The sequence below is a fragment of the Capricornis sumatraensis genome, chromosome 18, assembly GCF_032405125.1.
Source record: "Capricornis sumatraensis isolate serow.1 chromosome 18, serow.2, whole genome shotgun sequence".
Taxonomy (NCBI): Eukaryota; Metazoa; Chordata; class Mammalia; order Artiodactyla; family Bovidae; genus Capricornis; species Capricornis sumatraensis.
In genome coordinates, this window is record NC_091086.1 from 23,617,122 (window position 1) to 23,641,029 (window position 23,908).

General features: G+C 39.1%; 1 protein-coding gene across 1 annotated transcript in view; it reads right to left on the bottom strand.

Annotated features, from left to right (window-relative positions):
• Positions 1-8,097: 8,097 nt before the first annotated feature.
• The window catches only part of IPO11 (importin 11), a 165,117-nt gene continuing 149,306 nt past the window's right edge, over positions 8,098-23,908 (bottom strand). The window contains exon 29 of the mRNA XM_068990382.1: positions 8,098-9,436. Within this exon, the coding sequence (XP_068846483.1) occupies positions 9,272-9,436 (165 nt within the window). The 3' untranslated portion in view covers positions 8,098-9,271. The remainder of the gene's footprint in view (positions 9,437-23,908) is intronic.

Below are 23,908 nucleotides of genomic sequence, written 5' to 3' on the forward strand. Positions count from 1 at the left end.
GGCTCTGGCAGGTGGAAGGGAAGGGTCATGCTTGTGAAATGTGACCAGAGATTTCTCTATCACGGAGGACTACTCCCCAGGGAAAAGAATTTACTAGGCCCTTGACCTATAACCATGGGAGAAGGACATCTCTCTCAACCTAGCCCCTTCTAGCTTTCATGTCTGACCTCAGAGGGACGAGAGGGCCATCCAAGAGGAAACACGTGATGGTCACAGGCCAGAGACTCAAGCCCACTAAGAGACTTGAGATTTAATCCTAAGACCAGAAACACTCCCCTCCCACACCCTTTGCTACCTACCACACTAACAGGGCTCCAGTGAAACAAAAACAGTCACTTAAAGAGCTACCAGACACAGGGTCTCTCTGAGACAAAGTACTCAGGGAAGCCCAAAGTCAGGAGGGGAAACAAAACAAGACCCTCCCCTGGAACAGTGTGAAATCTCTGGCACCAAGAACCAACATTAAATGCAGCCTAACTCCTGGCCAGATTAGCATACGTGTTCACACTAGAAGACCATTTATCTCAGTTCCTATCACTCAATACAGTATGTATGTCCAGCTTTCAACAAAAAATTAAAAGACATGCTAAAGGCAACCAAAACAGACAGATCAAGGTCTATGATCAAGCAGGAAATCAGAGCTCTCAGGCAAGCATCAGAATGAGACTCACAGATATTGTATTTTTATCTACCTACCTACCTATTTATTCATGGCTGTGCCATGTAGGATACAGGATCTTAGTTCCCTGACCTGAGATGGAAGCTGGGTCCCTGCCTTGAGAGTGTAGTCTTAACCATTGGCCTGCCAGGGAAGTCTCTCGTATATAATATAGATGTTAGAATTCTCAGGGCATTTAAAACAGCTACCATTAGTATGTCAAGGGCTCTAACGAAAGAGACAACGTGCATGAACAGATGAATAAGCAGAGAGATTGAAATTCTAAGAAAGAATCAAAAGTGAATGCCAGAAGTCAAAAATACTAATAAAAATAAACAGAAAACTGAAAACTACGCATATCATATTTAATCATCAGAAGAGCAAAGCCAAGGAGAAAAATCCAAAGTCAGAGGAGGAGGGGAAAACCATTTTACCTATAGAAGATCATGGGTAACAACAACAGGGGACTGTGTTTCAAAAACTGTGAAAGCAAGAAGAAATACTAGCCTAGAATCCCACTTTCGGCAAAAGTGTCCTCCACAAGTGAAGAATAAAGACTTTCTTAAGCAAGTAAAAACTGAGACAATTCATCCCCGATAGGCCTGCCCTGCAAAGAAATGTTAAGAGGGTTAGAGATAAGTTGCGATGGTTAGGAAAATTTTATGTCAGAAATTTAGATCCACATAAATAAAGGATGATTACTGAAGAAGAAATAAATGTGGTTTGTGGTTTTTTTTTTAATTCTTAATTGATCTGAAAAGTAAATGTTTAAAGTAACAATGTACCGAGTGATTACAGCACACAGATGACTGAAGGGTGACAGCAATGTCCTGAGGGTGGGATGGGAGAGCTGGGCACGCTGCTGCAAGGCACCTACACTACACACGAACAGTGTTATCCAAAGCTGGACTTGGCTCAGTAAAGGGCTCCCCTGCTGGCTTAGAGGGTAAAGCGTCTGCCTGCAATGCAGGAGACCTGGGTTTGATCCCTGGGTCTGGAAGATCCCCTGGAGAAGGCAGTGGCAACCCACTCCAGTACTCTTGCCTGGAAAATCCCATGGACAGAGAAGCCTGGTGGGCTACAACCCAGGGGATCACAAAGAGTCGGACATGACTGCGCGACTTCACTACTTTCTTTCACTTTAGCTCAGTAAAAACACAAATTGTAAACCTAGGCCATTAACATTTTATTTTTACTACTATTTTTTAATTAAAAAAAATTTTTTTTCTTTTAAATTTTTGCCATGAGGCATGAGGGATCTTAGTTACCCACCAAGGGATGGAACTCGTGCCTCCTGCACCAAAGTGTGGAGTCTTAACCACTGGACCACCAAGGAAGTGCCACCATTAACATTTTTTAAAAAGAAATACAATTGAAATTGGAAGAGGGGCTAGGAACCCAAGGCTGCAGGCCTCACCTTTCTGGGTGCATTTCCTCACCTGTGAAATGGTAAGGTTAGAATAGATGCCCAGAATAGATCTCCTCTCTCTGATTCCCTTCCTGCTCTGAAATTCTTTAACTAAAAACATTAAAATAAAACAAACATCAAACAAAAAAATAAAACACCTCCCTTCTTCCTTTACATATATCTATAAGGAACCCTTTAAAAGTTATAAAAATAATCAATTCCCTAAGGAATTTTCTGCAGTAAGTTGGGATTTCCATACTTCCATGCTATTAGCTACCAAAGCAGGCTTATCTAGTAAGTTTAATAAAATACTGGATCTGCTCACATGGTTCAGCACATCTCAACGCACTGTGAGTGAAGAATGCACCAGGCTGAAGGAAAGGTCATTTCACAGTATTGATTTTGCTGCCAGAGAGAGCACAAGGTATGTGCACTGGAATCCAAAAACAAAACCGAGCTGCCTCCCTTGGCCAATAGAACTCATGATTAGTGTGTGATGACCTCCAGAACTGTCAACAGACTTTCCTTTGCCGGCTGGTTGGCTGTCGATACACTTCTAAGCTCAGTTTACATGCTTATGAGCTATAACTTCCCTGACAATCAACAAGTTTTGATCTTCTAGCTTACTGCTTAAGTGGTGTTCAACTCTTAGCAAGCCCATGGACTATACAGTCCACGGAATTCTCCAGGCCAGAACACTTGAGTGGGTAGCCTTTCCCTCCTCCAAGGGATCTTTCCAACACAGGGATTGAACCTAGGTCTCCCGTATTGCGGGCGGATTCTTTGCCAGCTGAGCCACTAGAGAAGAAGAATACTGAAGTGGGTAGCCTCTTCCTTCTCCAGTAGATCTTCCCAACCCAGGAAGGATTGAACCAGGGTCTCCTGCATTGCAGGTGGATTCATTACCAGCTGAGCGACTAGGGAAGTCACTTAAGCTGCAACGGTCATTAAAAAAGAAAGGGGGCGGGGGGGAATGGGGCTAGCCCAAATAGCTCTGTGTAGACACCTGCCTCTTCAGAAATGAGATACTGATCTTGCTTCAGGGCAGAGCTATGGGGAAAAGAAGAAGCTCACTTGCAAGTCTATCCACAGCTTATCTCCAGACCTTTCTGCTTCGTGTGCTTAGGTGCTCAGTCCGACTCTTTGCCACCCTTAGGACTATAGCCCACCAGGTTCCTTTGTCTGTGGGATTCTCCAGGCAAGAACACTGGAGAATGTGTGCCTGCTTTAACTCCTTGCAATAAAAACCCCCAACCAGCAGACTTCCAGTCATAAGGTTAATTTCCAGATTTACAGTGGCAGACAGACAGCAGTGCTTTAAGCCTCACTAGACTCCTACCTATTCTAACAGTTACTTGCATTCTATTTTTGCCCTACTGGGAAATTAAAGTGGCATGAAAATCAATGTTTCACTTTGAGGGGAAAAAGGGCTGGATGACCAGACATCAATCCATTCCTTCTTGGATTAGACAGTTCTTCAAAGCACACTTGGCTAAATAAATTCCAACAGGCCCAGATGAGCTGGATGCAGGCATTAACTGGAACAAGGAGAAAATCTTGCTTGTTAAAGATCTTTGGCTAATTGGAAACTCTCTACTTGTTTCAGTAAGAAAGGATTCTAGAGAAAATATAGTCAATGACTCTCAGTTCTGAATTTTATCTAAGTGCTTCAGACCAAAAGAAGTCCCCTAGGCCAGGAGTTCAACTGCCCAGAAGTAAAATCATGGAAATTCAGACCAACAGCAAAGCCCTTTCCCAGAGTATCTGCCTCAACGGCTTGAAAGCTCAGCTTCAGACAGCTGCACAGGGCTGTCACGGCACATCCGGTTCTTTATACTAACCTGGATGTGCCAGGGACAGAATGCACTTTCTTCTTAAGAGGAAAAAGTTAACTCTGAACTGCTGTTTCAAGTGTCACGGTTCTATGAAGATACCAAGATCAGAGCTTCACATATAAGCAATAATTATTTTTTCTCTCCCCATTTCGTCAGCTGATAAAAGTACTGCTTTTCATCCTAAGCCACACTAAAAGAAAATGCTCTAAAGTGCGGCATGTTCTGCCTTTTAAGCGCAGACCAAATACAATAATGAAGTATTTAAAAAAGCATATGATTGCATATTTGCCAACTGTTTACAAATCCAAAAACAAAGAAGAAAAGGCAGTGCTTACCTTTATTTCTTCATTTTTAGGTGGCATATGAATTAAGGTTACATAAGTGTTCACAAAGATCTACATATTTCTTAAAAACACAAGGGGGCAGGGGAGAAAGAGAGAAGGAAAGAACAAGAGATGACACTTAGCTGATGTGTGCCATAACAAAAAGGGAGCGTAACCACTACACTTGGGAAGGTTGATGAAATGTACACCAGGTTCAATATACCTTTTCCATAGCTTAGTCATTGACTCATCCAGGTTAAGATAAAACTGCAGAAGATGCCGTAAATGAAAAGATAGGCTAGTAGAGGTTAAGAATTTTAAGGTTAAAAAAAACCAAAAACACAAAAACCAAAAGCAGCACTGGAAACTTCTAGTGCTGGAAGGTCTTTGAAGCACTATTTAGAGGCCTGGTGCGCACCAGCTTATCCACGGCAGCAGCGGTGACAGACACAGCCTGACGCTGCAAGTCCTGATGGACAGCGCGGCGAGGACGCGGCGGAGGGAGTCTCGCTGCCGAAAATGTTCCCCTGGATCCAATTACCAGGAAACGATTAGAACCCTGCAGACAGATGGAGAGTCTACAGAACAGCTGTCTCAGATTCTTCAAAAGAGCCAACAACATGAAAAAAAGGACTCTTGTACACTTAAAAACGACAGCGCCGAATGGCCTGTATAAACGTTCGGATCATAAATCAAGCACGATATTAAAGATACCTTGGGGGCATTTGTGAAAACTGAAATACGAACTATTTGATATTACTGGATTAATTTCCTTAAATATACAGTGGAGTATTAGAGGATGTGTAGAGAAATACCAGTCTTAGAGGTAACTGAGGGTGAAGTATCTGTAACTTACAAATGATTAAGCAAAAGCATATATACTATCCATTTGTGTAGGTGTATATGTATGGAAAGAGTAAATGTGTCAAAATGGAACAATCTGATGAATCCAGATGAAGGGTATACTAATGTTTGCTATACTATGCATTCCAAGCTTCTATAGGTTAACATTTTTTCCCCTAAAGTTGAGGAAGAAAATACTATTTTTTGTGACATGCGTCTTTTGTCTTCCCTTCATCAGCTCTCTAACAACTTTCAAATTTCTATTCACTTGAGATTTATAAGATATGAAGAAACAGAACAGAAAACTATTACCCTAACAAGGTGAGCCTTGTTTTAATTCACTGAGTTAGGAATTAGTTGTGAGGCTACAGAATTCTAACATTTCCAAAATCTCACTGATGACTTATTTTATATGTCAAATAGCTCTAAGTCTGGAATCAGAGAGAAGCCCAATTCCAGTACAGAGCCATTTACTTTTAAATAACCTTATGACACAATGCTATTTGAGAACAATTTTTTAAGGGATATCAAATAATAAAGTGCCAACATCATTCTCTTTTGTGAAAGCCCTCCTTCTCCTGCACGCCCACTGCTCCTGAACCCACATTTCCATTAGAGCCATGATTTTCACATATTACATTGGCACATGTGTATTCTCACTGGATTGTAAAACTCCATGAGGTAAGTAGCCTGTTCTAAACCCAGAACTGAGCAAAGAAGTATGGTATAAAACAGGAACTCAACAAACATTAGTTGAGTAAAGGAATAGGGAAAATAAAGATCTAAGGTAAAGATCTCTCAAGGGAATCTGAAATATGAATATCTGAACATCTAATGATATGACTTCTCCAACGTGACTGGTAGGAGACAGCAGCAGCAGGAAGCAATTATAACAAAAACTCTACAACGTTTACTGTTGGCCACATGGACCTTTGTCAGAGGGCTGGGAGAAGTCTCTGGAGTGAAAAATAAATAGAAAAGGAGTACGTTTATGGAATAGAAATGATCATTACCTTATATTAGAAACAGCAGTTCAACCTGAGGCCTGGCTGAGTTGTCTGCCCAAAACTTAATACATTTGATATGAAGCTACATTAATGAAAAGTTCTGTAAATCAATAATTACATTTTCTCTCTTAACTGAGCAGTTAAAGATTCAAGGATTTTTCTTTATTTCTGAGCCTATTTTAAACATCGAGTTTAAAAAAATGAACCAAACCAAACTCTTTCCCCGAGATATTTTTTTCTTTTTTTGCAAGGTGGCTATTTCTGTAACATTTGCCATAACACTGTAATGAAATCTGTCAGGAACTGGAAAGATGAGTATCTTACTGTAAGTGAAACATGGGAGTATGTATGTGCATTTCTGAAAACATTAATGGGACTAGTGCTTCAAATGAAAATAATTAAATCAACAAAAGAAATTATTCTTCTTAGGCCAGTCCTGGGGACTGAGTAGTAATGATAAAGAAATATTATAGGAGGGAGGAGGCAAGATGGCAGAATAGAAGGACATGAGCTCACCCTATCTTACAGAAACACCAAAAGTACAACTAACTGCTGAACAACCACATTAAAAAAAAAAAAAGTTGGAATCCACCAAAAAAGATAACCCTACATCCAAAGACAAAGAAAGTTCTGAGCTCCACATCAGGCTTCCAAGCCTAGGAGTCTGGAAACGGGAGGAGGATACCCTAGAGAGTGACTTCGAAGGCCAGTAGGATTTGATCGCAGGAAATCCACAGGACTGGGGTTGTGTATGTCCTCAGACATTTAAAAGAGTGAAATAATGCCTTCTGCAGCAATATAGATGAACCTGGAGACTAACATACTAGTGAAGTAAGTCAGACAGAAAGACGAATATCGTATGATATTGCTTACATGCCAAATCTTTAAAAAATGATACAGATGAACTTACTTACAAAACAGAAACCTAGATGCCCATCAGCAGATGAATGGCTAAGAAAGCTGTGGTACATGATACACAATGGAGTATTACTCAGCCATTAAAAAGAATACATTTGAATCAGTTCTAATGAGGTGGATGAAACTGGAGCCGATTATACAGAGTGAAGTAAGCCAGAAAGAAAAACACCAATACAGTATACTAACACATATATACGCAATTAGAAAGATGGTAACGATAACCCTGTATGCGAGACAGTAAAAGAGACACAGATGTATAGAACAGTCTTTTGGACTCTGTGGGAGAGGGAGAGGGTGGGATGATTTGGGAGAATGGCATTGAAACATGTATAATATCATATAACAAGCAAATTGCCAGTCTAGGTTCGATGCAGGATACAGGATGCTTGGGGCTGGTGCACTGGGATGACCCAGAGAGATGGTATGGGGAGGGAGGTGGGAGGGGGGTTCAGGATTGGGAACACGTGTACACCGGTGGCGGATTCATGTTGATGTATGGCAAAACCAATACAGTATTGTAAAGTAAAATAAAGTAAAATTTTAAAAAAAGAAGAAAAAGAAACAGACTCAGACTTTTAGTTACCAGGGAGGAAGGGTCGGTTGGCGGGAAGGGCAGACTCGGAGTTTAGGACTAACACGTACACATTGCTATATATTGGAAACAAACAACCAAAAAGGACCTCCTGTATTAGCGCAGGGAACTCTGCTCAACACTCTGTAATAACCTAAACGGAAAAAGAATTTGAAAAATGTTGCACATGTATAACTGAATCACTTCACTGTATACTGGAAACTAACAAAACACTGCTAATCAACTTCACTCCGATATAAAATAAAAATTAAAAAAGAAAAGAAACATCATATTAAAGAAGTTCTGGTCCTTACGTGAAAAGAGAAACTGAAAGGGTAACTAGGATTTGCAACCTAAAGGACTGCTGCCTACTAAGACAGAGTCAACACCAGACTATGAAAGAAAACCTCTCTTCAAAATTCACTGGGCCATTCTTATGAACTCATTTTTTGTGAGGCAGGGAAAATAATCAGGCAAATCAAAGGTGAGGTATCTTTGGAAAATTTAATTTGGACCATATTTTTCTTTCTTTAGCTGAAAACATCATATATTTCCATACATTTTGGGCTCCACGACTTACAAAGGGGCAGTGGGTTTCCTGCAGTTACATACTGTACCCAACTTTCTATAGAAAGATCAGACCTTTTCCAACCTTGCTTTTGAATATTTTCTTTAAAATGCTTTAAAGGTTCTTCATAGTCAATGGCAAGTAGAACAAAGTAAGGCTTTTTTTTTTCTCCTTTTCCCTGTTTTTGGTACTGTGTGTAGGAGGAATAAGGAAGGAAGACTCGTCACGTCGGTGTTGGTGCCCTAGGGACTGCTGCTAGGCCTCCCACGGGCACCCCTGCACCGAGGACCCCAAGATGGGTAAGTGCTGAACAGCCTGTCACAGCCACGTCACGGCAGAGGGGGGTCTGTGGGCTGTTAGTTCCTCTCAGTGTTCACAGGGCTCCTGGCCTCCAGGAGTAACAAACGAACCAGGACCAAACCACGACCAGATGTCTCCCACCTGGCGCTGCAGTGCCACAGGTTCACGTCTGTGGGCCTTACAATGTGCATTTAAAGTCTAAATGTAATTAGTGAAAATAACACATGGAAAAAAAAATCCTTACTAATTCCCATATCAAATTACTAGAATGAAAATAAAAGCATCTGTCTGATAAAACATATCTTCTATGTCAGCTGAAAGCAACTCCCCTGGCAAGATCATCTCAGTAATGTATATCTGTTACTATTTGTACATTTCTGCCTGGTACACACATTTCTTTAATTGCATCACCTGAACAGCATTGTCACTTTTCAAACTTGTAGTCTCATTAGCTTAAAAAAGGGATAAGGCAGCCAAATTTAACTAATTTTGTTTGCTGTAAAACATCTCAGACATTAAACCTTCTTCTTCTCAAGTGTTAAGAGCACATGATTAAAAGGTAACAAACAGTTTCTTCTCTTAACAGGAAACTAAGCAGCTATTGTTGTCAAATCTATCTCTAGTAAACACAGGGCCCCTCATAAATATAAAATTAAATTCTTTTGAGGAATAGGTTTGTAATTTTAGTTATGTAGGAATTACATTTATTCACTGAATTTTTGTAGTAAAAAAAGGCGTGGTCTTTGCATCTCCTTGCTTCTTACACAAGGGCTCTCCCCATCGTCCCAGCAGGCTTGCACACAAGGTGGCGCGCTGGCTTCCCAGCCACGGCTCACACCCTCAGAAGCCCTGCAGAAACTCCTGCAGCTGGGTGACGACCTCGGTGTCCACCGTCTCCATGAGGGACTGGAAGCCTTGCTCTCCCAGCAGCTCCTGCTGGGCCTTGAGCTTCTCGTAGACGAACTGCTGCAGGGACACGGTGTGCACGGGGTCCTTCAGGGCCAGCTGTGGGACAGAGAGGAGCCACACTGTGTCACAGAGGCAAAACAAGGCCCTTTTCCCCGTGAGCGACGCAATTCTTTGTAATTCCTTTCACAGCATCTAAAGTGCCTCTGCCACCCTTCTTCCAATGGACTCGAACGCAGCCTCCCCGCGGAAAGGGCTGACAAAGAAAATTTCATTCAGTGAGTCTAACCTCAGTGCCCTGGGCCTCTGAGCACAGTCGTCTGATTAGCCCAATTTCTCAACAGCTCATCCATGTAAAGAATCAAAACCTGGTGGAAAGTACGCTAAAAGAAACAGAATGTGCCAAAGAGCATTTAAACAGTTTTAACATGATTGTCCAGGGTGCCTCATAGGAAGAGCAGGGACTTTACTGTGGCAGCTTAGTGAGGCCCTCAGGACTGACAAAGGAGACACTGCCTTGTCCTGGATTGCTATGTTACTTATACACGTGTATATTCATTCTTCTGGTTAAAAAGAGAAAGAAAAATAATTAGTAAAACTAGATTTTAACAACCCAAATATGTGTTCCTCCTCTCCTGCTGAAGTATTTGAAAAACAAAAGAAATACAATTAAATTAAAAAGAACCCATCCATCCACTTCCTAATGATAACAGTCAAGACAGAAAACATTCTGGCCTCTTTGGCCTGTGGCATGCACCTACGTACATATAAATACACAATCAATATTGCTGTTTGCACTTAAAACTATCACACAAAAAACTGTACTCTAATACATTTAAGGATTCTAAATATATTTGTCTTTTTTTTGTTATAGGCATGTTGAAGTAATCAGTCTAATTTAAATGTAAATTTTTTTTGCAATTTTAACTATAATTTTGCGGAATGATCTTTCATGAATAATGTTCCATGTTACTATGTATACAGCCTTTCCTCGACATTTCAGATTATTTCTTGAGGATATCTGTCACAATTTTAGAAGAATTACTAAAGTACATACATAATTTTATGACTTTTGATACATACTATCAAGTTGTTTTTCCTATGGTTTGTACCAACTTAAAAGGTATATGAGTTTTCAGCTTGTAACACTGTTAGCGTTGGTATTGTCAGTATTTACATTACTTAAAATTCAAGAACTGAAAATAACACATCTTTGCTTTAAGCTGTATATTGCTCTCATCAATAATGCTGAACATGTACAAGGCTTTAAGTAAAGTTTCTGTGTGAGAAATTCTCCTTCCTTATCGGGGCTCAATTCTCTTCTATGCAGATGAAGTAGCTGAGTCAGATCTGCTGTTTGAGCACTGTAAGTAGACTTTAAAATAATGACCACACATAGAAAATGTAACTGAGAGGCAGAGACACAGGAGCCAGGAACGTGAAACTGAATTCCTCATGTGATTATTCCAGAATTAGAGAGTAAATTCATGGCAGGGGTAACTTCAATACTCATTCTTCTGGAAAATGGGTAGGAGAAAGAACAGCAAGAACTGACAAGCCTGAAGATATTCTACAGAATGTACAGAAATTGAACATTTAAAAATACATGCTCTCCTAAGCAACATGTAATAATGTTCAACATTACTTTAATGACTAGGAAATAGACCTCTTACTAAAGAGGGTGTGCACTTTGTTGAAATATCATGAGTTATCTCTAGCTAAAGCCATCTGCTACAATATGAGTGAAAAGAAACTGAGCTTCACGCTGATGTTCAACAAGCCACTCCAATTACTGAAGCAAATCTTAAGAGTATGGTTTAAATGAGGTTTCAATGTGCTATACGACACTGGAAGCAGTCAGCTTATCACATCTCCACTTTCATTTTCAACAGACTAATAAAGAAAGAAGAGAAAACTCAGCCGTGGCCACAGGACTGGAAAAGGTCAGTTTTCATTCCAGTACCAAAGAATGCAATGCCGAAGAATGCTCAAACTGCCGCACAACTGCACTTACTTCATCTGTTAACAAAAGTAATGCTCAAAATTCTTCAAGCGAGCCTTCAACAGTATGTGTACTGAGAACGTCCAGGTGTTCAAGTTGGATTCAGAAAAGGCATAGGAACCAGAGAGTGAATTGCCAACATCCGTTGGATGATAGAAAAAGCGAGAGAATTCCAGAAAAATATGTACTTCTGCTTCATTGACTACACTAAAGCCTTTGACAGTGTGGATGACAACAAACTGTGGAAAATTCTGAAAGAGATGGGAATACCAGACCACCTTACCTGCCTCCTGAGAAACTTGTATGCAGGTCAAGAAGCAACAGTTAGAACCGGACATGAAACAATGGACTGGTTCAAAATTGGGAAAGGGGAATGTCAAAGGGACCACACAGCAAGGCAAAAACACTTCGACGATAGCTGCTCTACTTCAGACAAGCGCCGCCGAGTAAGCTGGCCCACTCACACTGTGTGGCCACAAGGACTCAACCCTCTCCCATGTGCGAGGCAGCCCTCAGGGATCTTGAGCTCTCTCCTTTCTCACCTCGGGAGCTATCAGTGGAGGCTCTGTGGGGAACACGGCCTTCTTCCCCTACCTGGCAGTTACAAAGTGGCACATCTACTTCTCCTGCCAGAACAGGATCAGAAAAACACAGTTAAAACAGAAGGTTTAAATGAGACTCTGAGTCTCATAATACTGAAAATGGCCATCACTCATAACACCAACCAAAAGGAGGGGTCGTGGCCAAGAGGGAAGTGGGTTTAATTATAAAAGGGTTCCAAATCTTGATTCATTAATTTCAACATTCTGGCTGTGAAGCTGTAGTTTTACAAGATGTCATCACTGGAGGACATGAACAGTAACAGTTTATAAACTAGAGAGACCATTAATCTGGCAACCTCAATGACCAAGAATACACTGGGAGGCAAGGAGTTAACTTCTAAAGATGAATGATCAAAATAGTTTGGCACCTGTATGCCCAAATTTAAACAAATTATTCATAGAAGAATCTTATAAAATCAAATTATTTATTCTTCTTTCCCAAACATATTCTAACAGGTGTGATTACCTTTGCTGAGATGCACAACTGTGAGGAGATAAAAACCCGCTACAAGGAAAACAGAGGCTTCAATATTGAGGATCAACTGAAAAGATGTAAATACTGGGAACTATGAGAAGAAACAGAAAACTATTAAAAATCTGAACCAGACAAGATGCAATACGTGGTATTCTGGACTGAATCCTGCAACTAAGAGCATGATCAGAAATCTGGTGAAATTTGAATAGAGTCTGGAGTTTAGTTAGTAGTGATGTACCAAAATGGGTCTCTCAGCTTTGATAAATGTACAGTTTTCCAACTTGGGGAAAAACTGGGTGAAGGGTGCATGAGAATACTCTGTACTATCTTTGTTACTTTTCTGTAAACCTAAAACTATTCCAAACTAAAAAGATTATCATTATGCCAGTACCATACCATTTTAATTACTGTGGCATTGTAATATACTTTGAAATCAGGGCACATGATGCCTGCGGGTTTGTTCTTTTTCAAGACTGTCTTGGCTGTCAAGATCTTTTATGGTTCTATATGAATTTTAGAATTGTGTTTTTCATTTCTATAAAAACTGCCATTGACATTTTGATAGCAATTGTACTGAATCTGTAAATTGCTTCGGGTAGTATGGACCTCTTAACAATATTAAGCCTTCCAATCCATAAACATGGATTTCTATTTGTGTTTTTAAATTCTTTTGTGAATATTTTATAGCTTTTGGCATACAAGTCTTTCATTTCTTTAGTTAAGTTTATGCCTAAGTATTTTATACTTTTTGAGGCTACTGTAAATTTTTAATTTCTTGATTTTTTTTCTTAATTTCTAAATTTTTTTCTAAATTTCTTAATTTAGTTTTCTTAATTTCCTTTTTATTAGCATATAGAAAATACACTGAATTTCTGCACATTGATTTTGTACCCTGCAACTTTACTAAATTCATTTATTAGGTCTAGTATTTTTTTTTAACAGGGTCTTCAGGGGTTTCTCTATATAAGGTCATGTGATCTGTAAGTATGAACAGTTTTACTTCTATCATTTCAATCTGTATGCCTTTCTTTTTCTTGCTTAATTGCTCCAGCTAGGATTTCCAGTACTATGGTGAATAGACAGAGCAACGGAAATGAATAGAGAGATCAGAAATAAATCTACATATATATAGCTACCTACTCATCTTCAATTAGGGTGCCAAGAATGCATAGTGGGGAAAGGATAGTCTCTTCAACAAAGTGTGTTGGGAAACTGTATATCCATATCTAAAACCTTTACCTTATACCACACACAAAAGTCAACTCAAAATTAAAGACTGAAACATAAGACCTCAAACTGCAAAATGCCTATAATATAGGGGGAAATCTGTATGCCCCTGGTGTTGGCAATGATTTCATGGGTATGATACCAAGAAACATGGGCAACAAAATAAAAAACATGGGAAACTATGTCCAACAAAACTTTAATTAAAAGTTATTTAAAAATACAGATTTAGACTAAAAAATACCCTCCTCTGTGGATATATGGTTTGGGGACAAACTGCTGTAGAAGCCTGAATTAGTTGACAAAAATGTTTATTATATACACAGAATGTCTAATCAGTATGACTGGCAAGTTCATTTTCAAAATGACAAAAACTGACCACCTTAGTCTTTGAGTCACATCCAAAGCTGATTCTACTCAAGCTAATGGCATCAGTAGATGCCACTAGACTACAGACTTCCAATTTCTTGGTTTTGTTCTTTCTGTTGCTTCCATATGCCTAACCCCCATTCTTGCCCTTCAAGAAAGCACATGATAATTTAAGAAATATTTCCGTTAAAATAGTTATAAGATTAGGAAATTTATAACATTTTTCAGTTATTAGCAGAATATAACTAGCCAGAATTTCCTGACTCCAAAGTAATGCCAAAAAATGAAGTGTTAATAACCTGACTCACTTCAAAAGTACATTCACTGGACTTTAATAAGCAAGTAGTTCAATTCCCTGGTATTGAAATTATACTCTAAAACAGAATGGTTCTGGTTGAACTGTATAAAGGTCTTTCTGTTGGTTAAAAAAAAAAAGGTCCTTCTGTTGGTAATGATAGCTTTCTGATATAACAACAACTGACCCATAAGGTGCTTCGTCTCTAAAGTTGGTACAAGATTTTTAGCTCCTGTGGTGCTACTTACCAAGATGTATGTATATTTCGTAAGATTTTTATTCCTTAAAACTAAAAAACATTCCATTGCATTAATCTTTAGTTTCACCCAGCATGAATCTGGTAAAGCTGAATCTTTTATTCTTCTTAGGTTATATGGCATATTGGATCATTGTTCACTTTTCTCCATACACCTTATGATAATGTTTCAGAAATTATTCACAGTTATATTTTTTCATATACTATTTTGCTAAAGAGAAAAAGTTTCCCACTTTAGAGAAAAATATAGAAGATCTTTTTAAAGAATAATATACTTTTTATAAAATCTCACAGATTATGTGTAAACACACTGGCTATGCAATAGGACAAAAATCTTAAAAAGAAAAAATTTGCCTACAACAAGGTATTTAACCATGTGGCCTTAAAAATTCTTTAGTTTGATCCTTTGTTTAAAATCATCTTCTCTTTTGATCTTTGATTGTTTCACTAAAAGGTAACTCAATTTCTAAAATGTATCTGCTGCTGCTAAGTCACTTCAGTCGTGTCCGACTCTGTGTGAAGCCATAGACAGCAGCCCACCAGACTCCCCCTGTCCCTGGGATTCTCCAGGCAAGAACACTGGAGTGGGTTGCCATTTCCTTCTCCAGTGCATGTAAGTAAAAAGTGAAAGTGAAGTGGCTCAGTCGTGCCCGACTCTTAGCAACCCCATGGACTGCAGCCCACCAGGCTCCTCTGTCCATGGGATTTTCTAGGCAAGAGAGCTGGAGTGGGGTGCCATTGCCTTCTCCAAAATATATTTAAATAATTTAAAATTTCTAAAATCTCTTAGGATATAAATTCTCCTCATTTTGTGGCTTAACAAAGAGTTTGAGGCCTGTAGATAAGGCCTGCAGATACCAACCAGAACCTACTTCATAAATGATGCTTGGCAATGCAAATTTAGTCACTAATTACATCCAGTGTAAAGCTCAAATTCCAAGGGTGTCACCTGAGAGTTTTACTTTATTCTATTTTTAAATTTATTTTTATTTTAATCATTGTTATGGTTGCTCCTTGAGGAATTTAGTTTACAATTTTTATCTGATGAGCTATGTCTAGACAGAATGAGATGGAGACTTGTTTTATTCTATTATACCTTTCCTTATAAGGTACATCAAATCTTTTGCAAAGTAAGTTTGAGAGAAATGTACAATTTAAACAATGACCCAAGTATTTATTTCAAGCCCAGCTCTGAGGAACAGAACCTCTGCTTATTTCTTTACATCTGTCTTGTATGGAATGTTCTCCATCAGAGTAATTAAATAGAAATCAAAATATTCTATTTATATTACTAAACTCCAACCACAAGCAAGGCGTGTGCTAGGCACAGGCTAGGCCCTTCACTCAAAATAAAGAATCCTAAGAAGCAAGAGAATCTTCAGCAGTATAACCAAAAATCCTGAAAGAACGGCGGTTCAATGTGCTTCACAGCACTGGGAACAGTCTGAGAAACTTTTAAAATGCTGATGTCTAACTCTTCTAGAAATTCTGATTTAACTGGTTTCAGGCACCAGGATTTTTTTTAAAAAGCTCTCCAGGTGATTATGACGTACATCTAAAAGTGAGAAACCCTGTTATAGAAAAATTTTGAGGATTAAGATTTTAGAAAGTGAAAGTGTTAGTCACTCAGTCACATCTGACTCTTTGCAACCCCATGGACCACGTCCTTTATCCATGTAATTCTCCAGACAAGGATAGTGAATGGAGTGGGTTGCCATTCCCTTTTCCAGCGGCTCTTCCTGACCCAGGGATTGAACCCAGGTCTCCCGCATTGCAGCTTAGCAGTAAAGAATCTGAATGCAATGCAAGAGCTGCAGGAGACCCTGGATTGGGAAGATCCCCTGCAGGAGGGCATGGAAACCCATTCCAGTATTCTTGTCTGGAAAATCCCATGGACAAAGGAGCCTGGAGGGCTACAGTCCATAGGGTCGCAAAGAGTCGGACACAACTGAAGTGACTTAGCAAGCAAGCAAGTTCCCATACTGCAGGTAGATTCTTAACCTTCTAAGCCACCTAAGATCTCAAGTAAACCTAAAAAAAAAAAACAAAAAACCTTTGTATTTTTACATTCATTCAAATAAAAAGAATATAGGTAACAGACTGAATAAAACATATGAAACAATTCCCATTTACTACCATCTATTTCCAGAACTCTTCAGGGTTTCCTTTATTCTTTAGTTTCAGTGAAACATTTTTAAGTTCCTTTTGCTTACTGTATGCATAAGGAGCCAGTCAGTGTCCTTAATTTATTTCAAAAAGTAGGATTATCATCCATCAAATTGTAAACCATTAATAATTTATAAAAATGACTGAATATGAAGGCAATGAAAACTGTCCAACTTGACCACTGGCTGGTATAGCAAAATATTAGAGAATTTGCAGTATCTTATGACTTATTTCTGGGAAGGGAAATATTGTTCTATGGCTGTTTAACCTAAATTTGCTGGAGTACTTGAGATGATATCATGCACGATTTAAATTACATTGTGTATAGCGGACTTTTTGGACTCAGAGGGAGAGGGAGAGGGTGGGATGATTTGGGAGAATGGCACTGAAACATGTATACTATCATGTAAGAATCGAAGCACCAGTCTATGTCCGATGCAGGATACAGCATGCTTGGGGCTGGTGCACGGGGATGACCCAGAGGGATGTTGTGGGGAGGGAGGTGGGAGGGGGGTTCATGTTTGGGATCGCATGTACACCCGTGGTGGATTCATGTCAATGTATGGCAAAACCAATACAGTATTGTAAAGTAAAATAAAGTAAAATTTAAAAATAAATAAATTAGATTGTGTGTTTATTTTAGTAAGCAGATTTGGCACAAAACAAAGGAATACACAGCATGCCTCCAGGACTGAGTTATCTGTGGAAGTCAAATGGAAAACTCAAAAAGCAACAGCATTGTGATTAACAAAGACGGGGCACTACGACAAGGTTTTAGAAAACAGTACAATTCGAGCATTTCAAAATACCTGTCCCACTATTACCTTTTAATGTTGGAGTTTATTTAAATCTAGCCTACCAACATTTATTTCGTTTCCATAAAAAGACTAACCAGAAGCAGAATATCTACAATACCCAATGGATTTAAGACCATAAATGAGCTTGTACCAGTCTCTGAAAATTACTCTTGTTTTATATTCAAGGAATAAATTCATAGTGAAATGGAACAAGTAAAGTTTCAGGAGCAATTCATCCACATCAAAGGCCAGATCTTTCCTGAACAAAGGTCACCCAAATCGCCAGAAAATGGTTCATGTTAACTGCTGACTTAACGTGTTTAAAGAAATTTGCTATCACTAGCATCTAATTCGTGAAAGGTTATTGAGAATCCATTTTGTACCATTCTACATGGGCTTCCCTTGTAGCTCAGTCGGTAAAGAATCTGCCCGCAGTGCAGGAGACCCCTGGGTTCGGTCTCTGGGTTGGGAAGATCCCCTGGAGAAGAAAATGGCAACCCACTCCAGTATCCTTGCCTGGAAAATCTCATGGACAGAGGAACCTGGTGGATTGCAGTCCATGGGGTCGCCAAGAGTCAGGCACAATTGAGTGACTAACACATACACTATTCTACATACGTGTGTGTGTGTGTGTGTGTGTGTGTGCATGCTAAGTCACTTCAGTCATGTCTGACTTTGCAACCCTATGGACCGCAGCCCATAGCCAGGCACCCCTGTCTGTAGTCAGGCTCTTCTGTCCATGGGATTCTCCAGACAAGAGTGGGTTGCGGTGCCCTCCAGGGTATCTTCCTGACCCAGGGATTGAACCCGTCTCTTAAGTCTCTGCACTGGCAGGTGGATTCTTCACCACTAGCACCACCTGGGAAGCCCTCAACATATATACCTGTATGTAAAATGTGCTATGGGGCAGGGTAACATGAAAATTCGTGGTGTAGCAAAATTTTTATACTAAATGGTACAAAGCTGCTGCACCATTTGTTCTTTGGAATGAGACAGCTACTGTGTGTATGCGTGATAAAAGAGAAGATAAAGAGAAGGTGGGGAGAGGTAAAGAGGGTGCCAGGAGAGACAACAAAGAGAAGATATATCTCTCAGTTACCCAGGTCAGAAGAAAGCTAGCTGGTGATGTGGCGTATCGAATAGCATCAGTGTTCAGTGGGCGGAAGCAGTTAATCTGCAGTTACATGAGGGGAGTAGGAAAATGCTCGCTATCAAGCTCTCCTGGCAAGTATAATACTGGAAGCCTCTTCCCCATTGTATGGCTAAATACAACCTCAAACCTTTTCTTGCCAAAAGTTTTCTGCTTTACTTTTTCTTTTATTAAGAAAAAAATTTTAAAGTCACCAGATGATAGAATTTCTTTTAAAATACATACACATCCGGTCTACAATGAAAAAATGAGAAAAGGATATTTTATTAGAAACACTGGCTTTATAACCAAACTTAGTGAGAACATATAGGTATTCTGTAAAATAACCAAGAAGTAACTCTTAAAAAAAAAAAAAATTGAGGTTTAAAACAAATCAAAAAAAAAAAAGACAAAGTAAAAAATTCCCTTTTATTTAGAGAAATTCTGGCAGGGTGCATTACCTTTTTTTTTGAGTAGAACACAATTTTGTTTATAAACGACAAAATCATCTATGACATCTACTTACAGTTTTTCAATTAAAAGAAAATCTATGTGGATTTTTGGTGCAGCGGGCCACGTAAGTGGCAGTCTGTCAGGGAAGATAAAAGGACTAATGGATACACTTCATGGTTAATAATCCTGGAGTTTGTGGAAACATACAAAGGTAAAAAAAATATACAAAAGAAGAGAGGCTATAGTTTAGCAGTCACATTACATAATGCCATTTTCTTAAAGAAAAAAATGAACATCTATAAAATTCAAATGTAAAGTACGCTAAGGAATTATAAGTCAAAGATCTACACAGATAACTTTAGTTCAAAGGTAAGAGAAAAACAGTTATTAATACAAAAGCCTTCTTCCCAAAAAATGTGGATATAACAATGAAAATGTGGAGACCGTATTCGTGGAATTTAGGGTTTATAACCCCAATTTACAAAAGTCAGTTGGTATCTGAAGTTGCATGGCCTCCAGTCATTATGCAATTACAGTCTATGAGTCAGCAAATTCACAGTAGGATATGGTTGTACAACAATCTTCTACAGTACAAATCTGACCAGGTCACTCTTTCGATGACAACTTTTTAATGCCTCCCTGTTCCTATCAAATAAGACCCAAATCCCCAGATTTCCACGGCTACTGTAACAACCACAACTTACTATCTCTGCTCGTACAGGCGAGAAGGCCAGAAGAGTCTCCCCGGGCTAAAATCCAGGTGTGTCAGCAGGCCCGCTTTCCTTTCTGAAGGTTTTAGGTAAGAATCTGCTTGCCTTTTATTCTAGCAGCCTTCTCACTCCATCTTTAAAGCAACAGCAGATGGAGTCGTTTTGCCCCTGCATCATTCTGACCCTCTCCACCTGCCTCCCTCTTCGCTTCTATGGACTCTTGTGATTACACTTGACCCACCTGAATAATCTCCTTTGTGATCAGCCAATTAGCAACCTTAATTCCACTTTGCTGTGCAATAAAACATGGTCATGAAGGACACAACATATTCATAGCTCCAGGGGCTAGGGCACAGATGTCCCTGAAGATGAAAGGGATTATTCTGCCTACCACACTTAGCGTAGAGTATACCAGGCCCTCTACAACCCAGTTTATTTTCTGATACACAGTCGGCACCTAAAAAATGTCTGAGTGACATTCCTCCCGCGCCCACTGTTCAGTGAAATAAGACGAAGAACTACTCCTGAGTACCGCAAAATGTTTAGCAGCAACATCAGCTCCTACCCACTAAACCCCCATGGCACTTCTCTGGCCTTGTGACAACAGAAATGTCTTTCAGACATGTTGTAAGTCCTGGGGTTGGTGGGGGGGGCGGTGCGCGGCAGGGAGGGATTGCACTCAGTTGGGAACAACTATTAAACAAGGATCCACTGTCTGAATTCACAAAATGACATAAAGCCATTCCGACTAGGGTTAAGAAAGTCATCCGTTTCTTCACTTCTTCCAGCTCAGTAAGAAAGCAGGTGGGAAAGAAGTTAGCTCCAGTTTAAGTTAAAAGACAGTTAAAAATAACACTTGGCTATTCTCTATAACAAAAGCTTTCTTCTTTTATATCTGTTTTAAAGTAATTTATTTCAAAGGGACAGTTCCAAAAAAAATCAGACGAGCTATTAATATGATCTTCACATACACTATCACGTTAGATAGAAAAAAAAGCATAAAATTATGAAAGCTGTTTCAAATCATTTCACTTTGCTGTGGTTTATGTAAAAATGAATTCAAGTAGCTAGGATACAATGAAATCCTATGAAATAATTAATTTGCTAATTCTTTAGTTAACAAATCCTTTTTCATCAGAAAGGATATTTTATTTGTATCCCTTTATACAGAATTATATCATTTTAATTATTTTCAATTAATACAAATGGACATGTTCTTTCTCATATTTTCTTCATTTGATTCTGAATCACAATAGCACACCTTAGCTATTGATAAAACTATGTTTTTATTCATATTACACAGGGTGAGACAACAAAGAAGCAATTACTTTCAATGCACTGCTCAAAAGAATTAGCTGGAATGTAATGTGAATGTATGTATGTATTAGAAAGATTTAAGAAATAGTCTAAAAGGAAAATAAATCTGCAATTCTTAGCATCAAAACAGCAGAAGTCTTATGCCTCTGACTTTCAAATAGTCCTTTTTTTGGTGTTTTCCAGTAACTGTACCTCTTTCTCACTTTAGACTGAGATAATTAACAATTCTTTAGTAAGTGTTCAGTTTATCTTAAAAATTATATTATGATGAATTTTCAAGTAAAATATCCTCAGAAATCATTAATGAGTATTAAAATACACTGTTGCTGCTAAGTTGCTTCAGTCGTGTCCGACTCTGTGTGACCTCATAGACTGCAGCCCACCAGGCTCCCCCGTCCCTGGGATTCTCCAGGCAAGAACACTGGAGTGGGTTGCCATTTCCTTCTCTAATGCATGAAAGTGAAAAGTGAAAGTGAAGTGGCTTAGTAGTGCCCGACTCTTAGCAACCCCATGGACTGCAGCCTACCAGGCTCCTATGTCCATGGGATTTTCCAGGCAAGAGTACTGGGGTGGGTTGCCACTGCCTTCTCCAAAATACAGTTAGGTTACAGTAATTAAAATAGGCAGGGATGCAGACTTCATGCAAGTCTAGCCACATAGTACCTAATAAAGGTAGCATTTCAAAATAGTAAAGAAGAGGTAGGCTATGGATTAACCTTGTGACAGAAGCCACATATGTATATGTGTGTGTATAAATACATATAGAAAGTTGATGCTCAATTCACTCTTATAAAAAAACTTCCAGTTAAAGATTTTAATGGAGTAAGCCCATTAAAAACATGAGAAATTATTTCTTGAGAGTGGGGGCAGCTATTCCAATCCTGCCATAAAACAAAACACAACAAAAGAAGAGTTCAAAAAAAAAAAAAAGTTTAAAATTAACAAATCGCTAACAATTAAAGAGGTGAAAACAACACGTGGTGATGGTCTCTCAAACAGCAGTGCAGATCTGGATCGACAGGTGCTCAGAAGACAACGCTTCATCTTTCAGAGAGCGAGTCAAAGGGAGTGAAAAGGAAAAATAAAGCCTCACTAACAGCCGTAAGGGGGAATCTGAGAATTGAAACAGAGACCACTACTTGCAAAACTGTACCAGGACTTACAAACAGGAAAACTATCCTAAATCATGGCGTGCAAGACAAGCACTCTAAGCTCAAACTCTTTTAACACAGCTCATTGAGATCCATGTGCTCCAAGTCAAGGAAACTGACGTCTGGTCGAACGGTAACTGCACGAACTTGTCACAGGCAAGACCAATGACTGTCCCAGCAAAACGACTGGCTTGCAGATTCTGACCAGTCTTTGACAAAACCATTCTACGGCTAAACTTTAGCTCTCGAAGCCCTATAAAACTCTTCCTTGGTTCACTCACTGTGACACACCCCGTGTTCCCCATCGTGTTGCATTCTCCCTCACTTTAACAACCTAATAAGCCTAACTCTGGTTCCTAGTTTTAGATAGACAGACAGACAGATAGATGAATAAATGGAAACAAAGGTGAGAATTGAGGGCTGATTTCTTTAATCTATAAAGAGTTTGTTCAGTTTTCTGATGGTGGCTTAATGAACTACTCCAAACCACGTGTCATAAAACAACTCTTCTTCTACTGTTAATGAAGTCAGTGGATCTGGAATTCCTAAGAGTGGACTGAGGGTGGATGGTCTCTGGGGGTTCGTTTGAGAAGACTTGAAGGCCAGAAGTGACTCAAGTCATCTTGGCAGCTGGGACCATCTGAAAAGTCCCTCGCTTATGTGCCTAGCAATTAATGCTGGTTGTTATCTGTGACTTCAGTTGAGGAAAATAAGACCTATGTTCTCCTTGTGGATGCTAAGGTTCCCTTACAGCATGGCAGCTGGGGTCCAGGCATAAGTGTTCCTGGAGAATAAAGTAGAATCTATACCTAATGATCTAGATTGAGCAGTCATAAAGCATCGGCAAGCCTGACCAGTTTCAACAGAAGGAAATACAGATGTATCCTTTTAAGGAGGAAGAATGTCAAAGTCACATTTTAAGAATAGCATGTGGAATGGGAGATATTATTATGACCATTCCTGGGAAACAAACTGTCATTCTTATTTAAAACCAAAGGGAAAAATAACCAAATATACTTTCTAATAAAAAAAAAATAAACAAGTCATTCATTCGTAGACCTCACTCATAATTAGAGAAAGTACATTAAACAAAAAAGTATTGCTTTCTTATTATCATAATGCCCAGGGTACAGGATAATTCATATACCACCACTGGGCATACAAATTTAAATTGTTAGCTGTTTTCCTTGAAGTGATGTGCTTGCTTTCAAGAAAATGCATGCCAAATACTCAAGTGTGAATAATCATCTTTATCTTTCAAATGCTCTTCCACATCCACATTCAAGTGGCATTCATGAACAAGGTTTAATTCAGCTCAAAACTCAATCAAAAAGTAGTTTTCCTCAAGACCAACCACTGTCAGAGGACATTACCATTTTGACAGAAAATATTTAAAAGATGTACACTCAAGAGTGGAGATTTAGGAAACTTAATAATTTGTACTGTGCCATCAAAAACACTCTAAAATGAAACTGGCTTTAAAAAACAAAAACTAAGAGTATGGCAGTGGAGAATATGACGACTACTAGTATAGCTGTATAGTTAGCTGCACTGACCTCATCAATGCTGAAGTGCCAGCAGTTATACCATACGGTACAACAGCGTACCCCATATGGTTTTAGCAC